A 14,186-nucleotide genomic window follows, 5' to 3' on the forward strand; every position below is an offset into this window, starting at 1 on the left:
ATTAAAGGTTTCAGTTATTCAGTAATTATGGGAGCCTATAACCTACACAGTAGCTCTAGAAAGTGGACACACGTTATTACTAAACTACTTCTGGGAGTTTTTGTTTTGTCTTAATATATTTTCAGAGAGGAAAGGAGAGGGAATGAGAGATAGAAACATCAATGATGAGAGAGAATCATTGATCAGCTGCCTCCTGCATGCCCCATCCTGGAGACTAAACCTAAAATACTGGTGCCCTGTTCAGGAATCAAGCCATGACCTCCTGGTTCATAGGTCGACACTTAACCACTGAGCCACACCAGCCGGACTACTTCTGGGAATTTTATAGCAATATTTTCTAACACATTGGAACTCTCAGCAGTCTTATATGAATTTCTTAAACCCCTTAGTTTCCTAATTTGGTTACTCAGGACCTCAGTTATATAGATAACTGCTCACCTACCTTTCCAATACCAAAGTAACTTTTATTTTTAATATTTAATGAAAGTAAAATTCCATGCTGAAAAATTATATTTTGTGGCTTGAAATCTGAAATTTAAAACTTTAATCATGAAAGTCTGTTTTAGCAGTAGCAAAACATAAAATTGTAATTCTGTTAGGAATTTTATGGGAAGTTAGAGGATCCTATCATGTATAATTCTGTGATTTCTCTTTTTAGAGGCTGATAAAATACCAGTAATGCGTGGACAGTGGTTTATTGATGGTACTTGGCAGCCTCTAGAAGAAGAAGAAAGTAATTTAATTGAGCAAGAACATCTCAGCTGTTTTAGAGGTCAGCGGATACAAGAAAGTTTTGAAATGGATGTGTCAAAATCCATAGATGGAAAAGATGGTAAGACCAATTAATACATTTAACACATTATAAAAACCAAGTAAGTTGTTGATAAAGTTGAGTTGTTTCTAATTTTGACATAGTAATTTAAGAGTATTCAAGTTTATAAAACTTCTCATTATTTTAAACATTTATAATTATTTTAAAATTTAAAATGTCTATGAATTTCTGAACTATCTCAATTTCTATTTTACTTAATGTGTATGTTCAATGGCATAACATGATTTACTATAAATGACAAGTTGTCATAATGTACTCTCTAAATTCATTCTTTTTTTTTCTAAATTCATTCTTTTCAGTAGTTTTTAGTTATTAAAGAAAATTGAACTTATAAAAAGATCCCTTATCATTATATCAAAAGAGCAGTTTTGTTAATATTTCTTTTTTGTATCTCTTAGATGTCTCCATATTGATAACCAACTTTTAATTTTAAACAATCTACTCCTTACATTTCCTTATTCAGCATTTGAATATGTGTGCAGTAGTTTAAAATAATTATATAATAGCCAAGATTACTGTTTTGTTATGTCTAATCTTGAGTAAAATTCAAAATATGTGACACATTTAAAAATACTTCTATTGTTCCATTTACTGCAGGCAGTGGGATCAACTATTCTGGTGAGTATAACAGTATAGGTGGATTAGAATTTATAGATTCCTCTCTCTTTTTTTAAGCGTTTCTTCATCCATGCTTGCCTTTATTTGGGAGGTTTCTTGGCAAGCCCTGTTAAATCTGGTAAATTGAGTGATTCTTTTCCTTCCCCTCTTAAATATCTCCAAAGCAGAATATTGACCAAGTAATTCACAGAATGCAGTTTGGAAGAAATGAATGTCATTGGAAATAATTGTTTATATAACATAATTAATGGCAAAACAATAAGCTTTAAATTGGCTTATTTTTTTTCTTATAAGTAATAAGAAACGTCCCAAGTCTTTTCTCTGTCCTACTCTTTACTCTTATCTCTCCCTAAACACACACACACACACACACACACACACACACAGAGGCATGGAAACTATAATTTAGCTTATACCAAATTAAAATCTCTTTTGTATCTAGTTGATTAAAAATGTACATAATTGAGGAAAGTTGTGGCTTCTGAATAAATTGGCAATTAAATCTAACAAATGTGTATAATAATAGTTGTCTATTATGTGCTAGATAACATACTCGAAAAATTTTAAATATCATTTTCCTAATCTGCAGAGTCAAACATGTACTCATTTCAGTGTAAAATCCAAGGTCAACGTTTTTAAATTTTTTATTGATTTGAGAGAGAGGGGAAGGGGAAGAGAGAGAGACATTGATTGAGAGAGAAACATCGATTGGCTGCTTGCCTTAGGTGCCCCAACTGAAGATCGAACTTGCAACCCAGGGATGTGCCCTGACCAGGAATCAAACCCACCACCTTTTGGTGTACAGGACAATGGCTCCAATCAACTGAGCCATGTGGGCCAGAGCCAAAAACAAGGTTTTTACATATCAGTATATAAAGAGCAGTTCAGTGTCTACAGAGCAAGCTCTCTGTACATTCCTGCAGATTGCTGTAGAGACAATACTTCCCCAGTTATAGCACAAATAGTAAATTTTACATATCTGTGATCTTTTATTAGTGCCTGAAATATTTTGTAACCTCTCATCACCACTACCAAAATAAACATAAAAGCCTACTTTATAGTGTTTGAAGAACTGACCTTTATTTTATATCATTTCATTGCTATTGGAGAAGGCTGAATTCTGGATTTTTCCCTTTCTATTAATTCTCCTTAAGTCTTGCCTCAAAAATGGCAGTTCACCTTAATGAACCCAGTTTATCCACCCAAATTCTTTACTATTAATGTACAGTAGGTCCTCAAGTTACATGGGAGATCTGTTCCTATGGTGCGACATAACGGGATTTTCCCCGTAAGTCAGAACCCACCTACATAAGCACCTACGTCACTCACATGGAGCACATACACAGCAGTATTGAAGTGAGACAGTAAAAAAAATTTAAAAGAAAGATATAATTCCTGACCTTTACTTGTGGTAAATAAATAATAAAAAATATAAAAAACATATGTATATATGTCAAAATGACCGAACTTTTTTTTTTATAAATAAATGGGAGATGGCAACGTAACCACAAAACGACGTACGTCCGATGTAACCCGAGGACTGTCTGTATGAAAAATAAATCCCCAAATCCTAAGAGCTTAGAGGAGAAAAAGTATGGTATGAATAATAAAAATATAAGTAGATTGTTTCCCTTTCTCAATCTGTTTTCAAAACATTTTTATTCCACTTGCTAATTCATCCTGTGGAAGTTCGTCAGCTCTGTTTTATCTCTAGATCTCATGTACTTGGAATCTTGTTTCTATTACAGTAAAAAAATAGAATTTCATGTGCCCTCTATATTTCTACTCCCTATTAAAATGTTAAATGTAGTCCTTGCCAGTGTGGCCTAGTTGATTAAGCATGGTTCCCTGCACCGAAGGGTCACCAGCTTGATTCCTAGTCAGGGCACATATCCAGATTGTGGAACCCAGTAGGTGTGCATGCAGGAGGCAACCGATTAAAGTTTCTTTCTTATGAGCCAATCATTTAATATGTCTGATAAAGAACATAGTTTATTTGTGTGAGTAGATTTTCATTATGCCTTTGCGTGTATATGCTGATTCTAGAGTACCAGTGTAGGATATAATAATAATACTAGAGGCCCAGTGTACGAATTCGTGCACCAGTGGGGTCCTTCGACCTGGCCTGCGGGATCAGGCCGAAACCAGCTCTCCAACATCCCGCAAGGGGTCCCAGATTGCGAGAGGGCACAGGCCAGGTCAAGGGACCCCACTGGTGCACGATCAGGCCTAGGGAGGGACTGTAGGAGGGCTCCAGGGCATGTCTGGCCCTTTTGCTCAGTCCCGATTGGCCAGACCCCAGCAGGAAGCTAACCTACCAGTCGGAGTGTCTGCCCCCTGGTGGTCAGTGCACGTCATAGTGAGCAGTTGAGACACCTTAGCATATCATTAGCATATTATGCTTTGATTGGTTGAACGGACGACTTGACACTTAGCATATTAGGCTTTTATTATATAGGATATTTTGCTAGCTTTAAGGATATACCAAGTACACTGAGTGGTAAAATTCTAGTTAGTAATAACAGGAAATTGTTAAACTGTTAAAACACTTTTGCATTGTAATCTTTCAAAGTGATGATTCTTTGAAGTTCATTAGAAGAAAACTTCCTTTTTTAAAATATACTATGGCATATCAGCAAAATATCAGCATATTTTATTATTAACAAAGATTATAAATTTAATTCAGTATATATACTGTTGTCTTAAATTTCCAACCATTTTATTGGTTATTCAATTTTATGTAAAACATTTATGTATTAAGATGTGACATTTGACTTTGAAGATTATGGAAAATTTGGTAGTACATTTGAAAATTATCATTGGTCTTAAGGAAAAGGTATTTGCTGTCCAAAAAGATATCTTTGTTGGAAAAATAACTCAAATTTACCACAACTACAAAGATAAAAAAAATATTACAAACTTTTATTTTGCTTCTTACCACCAGGCTTCTGAAATTTCATATTTCATTAATTTGAGGGGGGAAATACCTTTTCCACCTAAATTTTCTCATGTATATGTGATAAAGCCTGACTTTTCATATTTTCAGGAGAGTTTGAATGCTTTCGTGTGCACTTAATACTGTGTGCTAAGCACTTTTCTGAAAGAAATAGGGTTTCTAGAATCTCAAAGGTATTAAGCCTTTTGGGAAGGAAAAGCTTACAGATGAAAACAGTTACAACGAGTAAGTACAACATAACACAGTAGATAGTGACTATTATACACTCTGAAAAGAGATTTGGAATAAAGAGAGTTGTTGATTACAGTGCAGTGGAGTTAATCAGGTGAGGCTTTCTGGGGAAAAAATCCCATTTAATAATTGAAAGCATTTTAAAATATAATATTTAGCAACTCTTATTAAGTTCTATGGGGAATTGCTAAGAAACTAAACAGAATTCTTGCCTTAAAAGACATTAAACTAAAATAGTACTTTTTCTTTCTGACTTTGTCTGTATTTTGGTTAGGGTAACTATTGCCACAAGTATGTTGGATATGTTTAGTATTTTCTCCCTGTTAATTTTCCTACTAATTTCAAAGTAAGCATTGAATTAAATACATTGATGAAATAGATTGTGCATAACTCTTTTAGTACACAAAAATTTGTGATTTAGATACTTTCATCTAAATTTCTTTTTTTTTTTTTTTTTGAGTTAAAATAAAAACTATTCTTATCATACCACTTCCTAGGCTAGGAGACATTAATCTAGAAGCCAAACAAATGAAAGTCTAAATTTCACTGGGGATGAATCATACAAATAAAATCAGGCCTTCAAATAAGTAATTTTGTAAATACTGCAACCTAGTACTAGATTAGTATCTTATTCATTTTATAATTCATCTATATAAAGCAGGAATCAGTAAAAAATAGCCAGTCGAACTAAAAGAATTAGTCCTGTACCTCACTGTGGCCAAAAAATGCATTACCTCAATCTATTTTTGAAAAAATAAACTCAAATTGAGAGATATTCTGCAAAATACCTCTTCAAAAATGTCAAGGTCATAATTAACTAGATGGAGGGAATCCTTTCACAATGTATATCTTCACCACAATGTATACTTTAAATATTTTATTTGTCAATGATACCTTGAAACTGAAATATTTTTTAAAATGTCAAAGTCATGAAAGAACAAAAAATTAAGGAATTTGTCACAGGTTAGAGAAGACTAAGAAAACATGACAATACCATGGTGCCTGGATTGGGCCCTAAAGCAGAAAAGGACATTAGTAAAGAAACTGAAGACATCTGAATAAAGTCTCTATTTTAGTTGATAGTATAGTACTAATGTTAATTTCTTAGTTTTCACAATTGTTCTATAGCTACACTAACATTAGGGGAAGCTGTACTATTTTTGCAACTTTTCTATTTCTAAAATTATTCCATAATAAAAAGGTTTAAAATTTTTTTTAAAAAAGCCCTAGCCAGTTTGGCTCCGTTGGTAGAGCATCAGCCTACGGATTGAAGGGTCCCAGGTTCAGTTCCAGTCAAGGCTACATACCTCAGTTGCAGGCTCGATCCTCAGCCCTGATCGGGCAACCAATTGACGTGTCTCTCTCACACTGATGTTTCCCTCTCTCTTTCTCACCCTTCCTTCAACTCTCTCTAAAAATCAATTGAAAAATATTATCCGATGAGAATTAACAAAAAAAAAAAAAAAAGAAGAGGAGGAGGAGGAGGAGGACAGTAGAGGAGTTAAAATAAAATAGTAAAAAGCATTTAATTAAACCTCCCACAAAAAAAGAAAAAAAAACAGGAAAGGAAGAACAGAATACAGATGGAACAAAGAAAAAATAAATGGGAAATGATAGATCTTAATTTACCCATATCAGTAACTATAGTAAATGCATATAAGTGAGCTAACAATCCAATTAAAAGGCAGAGGTTGACAGATTTGTTAGGTATGCAGGACCCAACTATATGCTGTCTACAAGAGTCACACTATCAATATAATGTCGCAGATGGGTTGAAAGTTTAAAAGTGGACTTTTTACTGTTCAAACTAATTTGGAGTGCTATGACAGTACAGCTGTTGGTGGATCTGTAAGGATTTATAACATTTAATATTTGGCATGTAAAGTTGTACTCATTTCTGTCACTGTTGCTGGATAGGGATATCACAAATGTCAATATAGAATTTCAGAAGTCAAAAAGACGGGCAGGAGAGGAGAGGGGAAGGTTTAGAGAATTCCCACCATCTAGTTCTTAGTTACTAATTTTTATAAATTTATCTAACTTAATTTCTCTGAGGTCCAAGAAAAATGCCAGAAGTCTTCTCATTACCTTTGACAGGCTTGAGATGTACAGACCTTCTTCCCCTGAAGTTGAGTTTATCCAAGTTGCCAGCTTTTATAAAGGGAAAAGTTACTGAGTTGTAAGAGGTGAATTATAGTAAAGAAATTTCTTAGAAATGCTGTATTTTATACTTTAAATATTTTTTTTGTGCAGGACTTTAAAAGAAAATTTTTATTAAATGCTAGCATCTAAAAAGTTAGCACTTCCAGTTTTATCTTGAGTTAATATATACTTTTGCTAACACAACGTAAGAATTTATAACTAAATGTTTATTTTAGAAAAAAGAAAAAAGAAATGCTTTCTGGCACTTGAATTTCTTTTAATAGCGATTTCTGTTTGGATTGATAATAAAGCCTTTTGTCTCTACTTTTGTGATAGTTTGAGTTGAAAAAATTAAGCTCTCTAAGCTAACAGGATGTTGTAACAAATAGAGCAAATGACTTTCAAGTGAAAATAAGATTTAAATTTGAAAAAAAGAACCATGTCTATTTAATTTTATAAAAATGTTTTAAATAAATATGCTTCTCTGTTTTGAATACATTGGGGTGTTTGCCCTTTTGTTAATTCCTAATTTATACTATTCCTTTAGAAAGGAAAGCCTTTCATTTTTGTATCTTGACAAGCTTTTTGAAAGCTTTTACATAATTTTAAAGTGGTCATTATGGTTCATATGTTTCCCATTAGTTCTCTTTTAGTAAATATGGAATTGGTTCGTGTTAGTTTTACTAGTAGATTTAGAAATTTTAGGTTTTGTTTCTTTGGTTAATAAAGTGTCAATTCTATGCCATTTTGATCTACTTGGATATGTTAGCTTTTTCCTATTGATTTTTTTCTAAATGTTTTGTACAAGTAGTACATCTACTCCTCAGTAACTGACCAGAGGCTCATGAATGAAGAAACATTTTCAGTGATGAAAATTGTTTCAGTTGTCATTTTCCACCCCCTGTGACAATGAAATGATTTTATAATCATGATATTCTGACCATTTTTTAATCCTAGTCTATAGTTTTTTATGTAGTTAAGCGCCTTATAAGCATTTCTCAATTACAGTGATTGCACCAATCTTTATACTTCATCTTTGTACGCATCAGATTTTTTTTATATTTCTAGTACCATAAAACAGGAATTAAATACTTACCCATTTGCACAGTAACAACCTTTGAATGTCACATTAATGTAGAAGGGAGTGAGAATGAAAATCAAATGTATTAGAACATAAATTTAAACTAAATCACCAAAGTTCTGTGGGTCATAATAGTTCATTTTAACTGAACTATTAACAAATGGATTTGTAAGTTCAAAGTGGATTTTAAAATAATTGCTTTCTTAAATTATAGAAAAATATTGATCTATAATTAGCAATATTTGACAGGGGAAGTGGTGACTTTAAGGTTCAAGTTATCTACTGATTTGCCAAATAGCAAGTCTGTCCAACTATACTCTGTATAGCCTGTTTCATGCTTACAAGATGTCAGCATATATTTTTACTAATGACCTTTTTCATTATTCTATCACTAATCTTTCATTTTTTTATCATTAATAACTCAGTTAAAAGTAGAGCTTTGAATTTGATTTGTTTTTGTTTCATTTTTAAAAGTCTTTTAACAACTTGAACAGTTGTGAAAAGGATATTGTGTTTCTGTGGGAAGGCTCCATTATACTCTAGTAGTTGAAAACATCTAGTAGAATGTATACTGTGCTATCTTCTCACGAAAGCTGAATTAGATATTTAAAATGTTCTTTATTGCATTCTCAATTTGCACATCAGTTGTTAGCTGTCAGAGCCACAAATTGGGTGAGACTAAATAATCTTAGTATTGTAAAGAAGGGGATTATAAATCTCTTGCACATACAAAAGTGCTGTGCTCTGTTTTTTTATTCTACCTATGCAGAGACATTAAAAATAATGGTTGCATAGTTGTCTTTAACTGAGAAATTTAGATATCGTTTGCCTTTTTTCAGTAAAAGTAGAGCATATATTTGATAAACATTGATATTTTGCTTCACTGACTTTTAATTAGAAATTATATCAATAAAGCACTTAGAATGTTTGTCAAATACAACTCATTTTTTAAAGTTAATAAAATAAAAAGGCAAAATAGCAAACCTCATTTAAAATATACTTTGAAGCTCAGTGTTTTTGCTTTCTTAGTTGCCTACCACCTCCCTCCCTTCTCCCTCCCTTCTCTGTTCAAATGGAGAGGATATAAGGCGAGTACAGATGCGGCAGGTCTTAAACGAAAGCGTTTCCAAGGTACAGTAATTGTAGTTTTATTCCTCCATGTAGTTATATTCCTGGCTTATAGCACTTAGTTGTATTTAGAGCATTCAGTAGTCTTTAAGATATAGAAATTATTAGTATCCATATTTAAAGCATAGAAATGTATACATTGTGCTATTTTTTTAGTGTTAATTTTAAGTGGTATAAACATTTGTAAATGATGTGTGTAGTCCAATAATGGGATATTCGCCAGTATTAAGAATGAAATTTTGTAGGCCTAACACTATTCTCTTAATATCTTGATCTTGAAGTTTCACTATTCTCATCATATGTTGCTCAAAACTATTTTAACAAAAATGTGGTTTAGAATCAGACAAAAAGGCTTAAAATAGTGACTTAGATTGGACATAGAATTAGAAAAGTAAATAATTGTTAAATGTAGTAAAGTATTTTCTTTAATTTATGAAAAGTTCTTTTAAAAAGCTGAATTTGTACATTGTTTTCTTTGGAACTGAAGATATTATTAATGTTTGTTGTGTTAATTGCATCTCGATCTTGTGTTCAATGTTAGTAATGTGTCCTGGCAGGTAAGTTAATTATAAATTAGTTCCTGATAAATTTTTGAATTACATTTGTAACATAACTAATAAATACATTTTCCTGAAATGGATTTACTCTTCTATGTATTCTGGTAGGAAATAGGTTTACAGTCAAATCTCGGTTCTCGAACATCTCCCATCTAAAATAATTTGGTTGGTCACAGAAAAAATGTCTACGTTGTCCAACCAAACTTCAGTCTTTGAACTGACAACTCTTTCAAGCTGGTACATCAGCACGACAAAAAGCATCTCTCAGGCAACAAAGGACAGAATGCTTTTATTGCTGATGAAATCTAGCACAATTTTTCAAACATTAAGAGGCCATCAAGAGTGCTAATGTTGCTAAGGTTGTGAAAGAAGCAATGCTCACTGACAACTGAAGAGGTAGAGAAACTTGTTGATTTGGATAAAGGAAAAGCAGCCAGTAACAGCCCTTTCAGAGGCAGTGATATATAAACAAGCAAAGATGCTGCATACTGACCTGAAAGACATCCTTGAACCAAATGCTAAAAGTGATTCCTTTAAGGCTAGTAGGGGATGGTGGTTCAATAAATTTAAGGAAAGTGTTTATAGATTAAACAGTACTTTAGACATGTACTGTATATAAGAAAGGTTAAACCAGGAATCATTTCAGGGTCTGGAACGGATTAATCAACTTACATTATTTCTAATGGGTAAAAATGATTCCATTTTCGAACAAATCAATTCCAGAACAGCATTCCAGAACACATTAAGTTTGAGAACCGAGGTTCCACTGTACATAAAAATGTCTTAGGATCTTAGATCTTGACCAAGGCTATATATATTTTTTCATATTTAGCTTGAGGTTATTTTCAGCCCATCTTCAAATCAAAAGAATATTAGACTGCTAGTAATTATTCTGTGTCAAGTCACTTCATCTCTTTGTACCTTTTTATTTTTGTATATAATGGGAGATAATACTTGGCTTAGAGGATTTTTAGAAAATAAATCAAGCATAATGATTTGAAGGTGCCTAGTTTTCTGAAGATGGGTATATGGATTTTTCTTACTTCTATACCAGAGATAGAGGAAACATTTGAGTTCTTCAAAATATAATAATTATTAAATTATGAATTAGTGAACATTTTATGACAATTTTCTTGATTCATTGCTTCCACAAACATTACTAAATTTATGATACATGTCAGGCACTGTGTTAGGACACTGTGTTTGGTGCTAGTGATAAAAAATAATCAAGACATAGTTCCTGCCTCACAGAACTTATGAATTTCTGGAGCATATAGGTTTGATTTTTTTAACTCATTTTTACCAACCATACGGCAGTTACAGAAATGCAATAACCAAATTTTGATTTCTTACTAAAACATCTTTCAACTTTGAATTTTTCTTATGGTGAGCAATATCCAGTGATAATTGGCTTTAATATCCATTCCAGAAATACCTTATACTCTAGTAAATTAGATTATTTTCTTCCCAGTTTAAAGATAATTTTTTCTCTATGTGACTTGTTTTATTTTGCACTGCGTGAAATTTTCACAGATCCCAAAATAAAAATCAACAGAAGAAATGGAACTTAAGTTTCTGTGTCAAAGTTATTGAGGACTTTGGAATAGTATATCACCTGGGAAGGCAGTACTTTATTTATCAAAACACATTAACAACATGTTACAGGTTAAATTTATGGTAGTTAAGCCACTTATTCCATGTTGTTATAATAAGTTGTCATTCCCTGTAGCATGGTTAATCATTTACAAAATAAAGTCCCTATCCATTACTTGCTTTACATCAATATGTGTTTCAATGAAATAGTTTTTTTTATTGAACTAAGTTCATATATGGATTCAAAAATCTGTGTATTATAATTTTTCACACAAATGGAGTTTGTCTTGGAGACCTTCAATCAGTTTTTCCTTTTTTGCAACAGCTGTTCATAGTTTCAAGTTGAGTCGAAATCATGTGGACTGGCACAATATGGATGAAGTATATATTTATAGTGATGCAACAACATCTAAAATTGCAAGAACAGTTACCCAAAAACTGGGATTTTCTAAAGGTAATTGTTAAATATTGCTATAATTTGTTAAAATTTGGGAAATCTGAGTTTTTCTCTTATATTTAGAATAGGCTATTCAAATTATATTTTTAGTATATTTTAAATATGTATTATAGTTAATGACAGTTACTGACCTGTTAAATGAAAAGTTTATTAAGGTGATTGACTTGACATGTATTCATCAATGAATAATTATATATTTAGGATGATCTGACAAGATTAATAAAAAATTCTTTCATACTTCTAAAAGCATAAAAGCAGTCAAACCTAAGGTACTAGTGTGAAAATAAAACCTCGAGATGGAAACACAGTATTAAGGAAGATGAAGACTGAAAATTTTTCATTGGACTTAATAAAATGGTGATTTAGATGGATTGATGGGGCAGAAGCCAGAGTGGCATGGTTAAGTACAAGGTGAAGAAATGGAGGCAGGGTAGTAGATAACTCTTTAAAGACGGTTGACAAAAAAGAAGGAAAAGAGGGGATGGTACCTGGGAAGATATGAGAGCATTATCAAAAAATAAATTAAAAAAATTTTTTTTCAAGTCTGACATAATTTTTTTATTATCCCATTTTTTGCTTTAATTTCTTTGATAGCAGGTGTGTTTGAATATTGTTTTATATGTTCATTAGTTGGTTGTATTTGTTTTGTGAATTACGTTATATCTTTTTTCTGTTTTGCTGTTTGAAGGGTTATCTTTTCATTTTTTTATAGGTAAGCTCTCTTTGTATATTTAGGCAATTAACTTACCATGCATCATATTTTATATAAATTTTCCATTTGTTATTCATCTTTTATTTTTGCTTCATGGTATTTTTTTATAGAGAAGTTTAAAATTTTTATGTGTTCAAGTCTTCCTTCTTTCCTTCCTTTTTTCCTTCCTTCCTTTTATTTTTCCTTATGGTTTCTAGCTTTGGTGTCCTGTCTAGTTTAACATTTCATATCAAAGCCAATCAATATACATCATCTTACAAATTTTATTTCTTCTCAACCCAGTGAAATTTTTTTGTAATACTCTATTTTTTTCTTTATTTCTTTCAATATATTATGAGAATGCTATTTTTAGAATAAATAGTAAATTTTGAGTCATAAATTTTTTACAGCATCAAGTAGTGGGACCAGACTTCATAGAGGTTATGTAGAAGAAGCCTCATTAGAAGACAAACCATCTCAGACTACCCACATTGTATTTGTTGTGCATGGCATCGGGCAGAAGATGGACCAAGGAAGAATTATCAAAAATACAGCCATGTGAGTTCTTTGATGAATACATTCTCCATCTAGTTTAGAATCTAAACTTTGTTCCTCACTATCTTCTTCCATATTTTCTTCTTTTTTTAAAAATAGCCACTCCAGATAATTACAACCAAGTGATTCAGTAGACATGGCTGCTTGTCTAACCAGTACCTATTTATGTGACCATTGAGAACTATTGATAATGATGCTTGGAGTGTAGGATTCTGTAAGTTACTGTAGAAAAGGACAGCATTTTAAACAAATGTGGTGTTTTTGAGTTTATAACTGAAAATGAGGGTTCCTCAAACTCATCACTATTGATGTTTTTGACCAGATAATTTTTTAATATGGGTGGCTGACATATCAGTTGTAAGATATTTAGCAATATTCCTGACCTCTACTCACTAGTTGCAATTAGAACCCCTACTTGTAACAACTAAAAATGTTTCTTGACATTGCCAAGTGTCCTCTGGAGGAAAAAATCGTCCATGGTTGAGAATCACTAGTCTAAATGACCTTTTTTTTTTTTTTTGTAAATTCAGATAACAAATATACCACTTCCTAATAATTATTTCTCAATGAATGCTGGGGTCCAATCCCAGCAGGTCCAGGGGTCCCCAAAGGTGTGGATGGAGTCGGAGAAGAAGGAATGACACGAAGACAGCCTTCAGTTGGTCAGCAGCCTAGTCAGGACCTATAGCCAGGATCTCCAGCCAAAGTTCTGGTCGGAGTTCTGGTCAGGAACTGATGAGGATCTGACGTTTATTGTCTTATTACATCCGTATTTATACCAGCCGATTCCAATCCCGTCAATTTCTATTACAAGGGTTAAGGTGTTTCTCATCTCCATTCCAGGGAGTAAAGACCATGTAGCTTAATTACCCGCCTGGCACTTAATTAAGGGGTTGTATCCCCTCCCTAACCTCAGGGAAAGATCCCCACCTGGAGAAACAACCTTTCTCGGAGAGGTGACCTTGGTTAAAACACATGGCGCTAAAGGGAGCAAACATATTAAAAACAGTATGCTACATACGCCAGGTCCACTGAAACACATGCTGTGCAGATGCCTCTTTCCTGCAGCGACTGCGTCAAGCAGCAAGGATGGACCGGCCTCCGGCAAACGAAAAACATAAAAACTGTACAGCCATCAAAGAACTTGTATGTATATATGCATAACCCATAGACACAAGCAACAGTGCAGTGAAGGCCTGGGGAAGGGGCAGGAACAGGGTGGAGGGAGGTCAAAAATGAATACGTGAGAGAATAATAGAAATCTTAAAATATTTTTTCTTTTATATACTCATATTTGTTAAAACTGAACATTTGATTGGATGAGAAAGAAATTGTTTTTTGGTAA

The 14,186-nt window shown here is 32.8% G+C and overlaps 1 protein-coding gene across 18 annotated transcripts in view; it reads left to right on the plus strand.

Annotated features, from left to right (window-relative positions):
* The first annotated feature begins 641 nt into the window (after positions 1-641).
* Positions 642-14,186, plus strand: part of DDHD1 (DDHD domain containing 1) — a 56,315-nt gene continuing 42,770 nt past the window's right edge. For 4 of the 18 annotated variants that reach the window (XM_023760735.1, XM_023760744.1, XM_023760748.1 and 1 more), the window contains exons 1-5: positions 642-832; positions 1,430-1,450; positions 8,890-8,991; positions 11,464-11,592; positions 12,697-12,844. In XM_023760735.1, the coding sequence (XP_023616503.1) occupies positions 679-832; positions 1,430-1,450; positions 8,890-8,991; positions 11,464-11,592; positions 12,697-12,844 (554 nt within the window). In that variant the 5' untranslated portion in view covers positions 642-678. Of the gene's footprint in view, positions 833-1,429; positions 1,451-6,692; positions 6,824-8,889; positions 8,992-11,463; positions 11,593-12,696; positions 12,845-14,186 lie in introns of all 18 variants that reach the window. The other 14 variants (XM_023760741.1, XM_006096969.3, XM_023760749.1 and 11 more) reach the window with 13 other exon arrangements.

This window comes from Myotis lucifugus, unplaced genomic scaffold (genome assembly GCF_000147115.1).
Source record: "Myotis lucifugus unplaced genomic scaffold, Myoluc2.0 scaffold_191, whole genome shotgun sequence".
NCBI classification, from domain to species: domain Eukaryota; kingdom Metazoa; phylum Chordata; class Mammalia; order Chiroptera; family Vespertilionidae; genus Myotis; species Myotis lucifugus.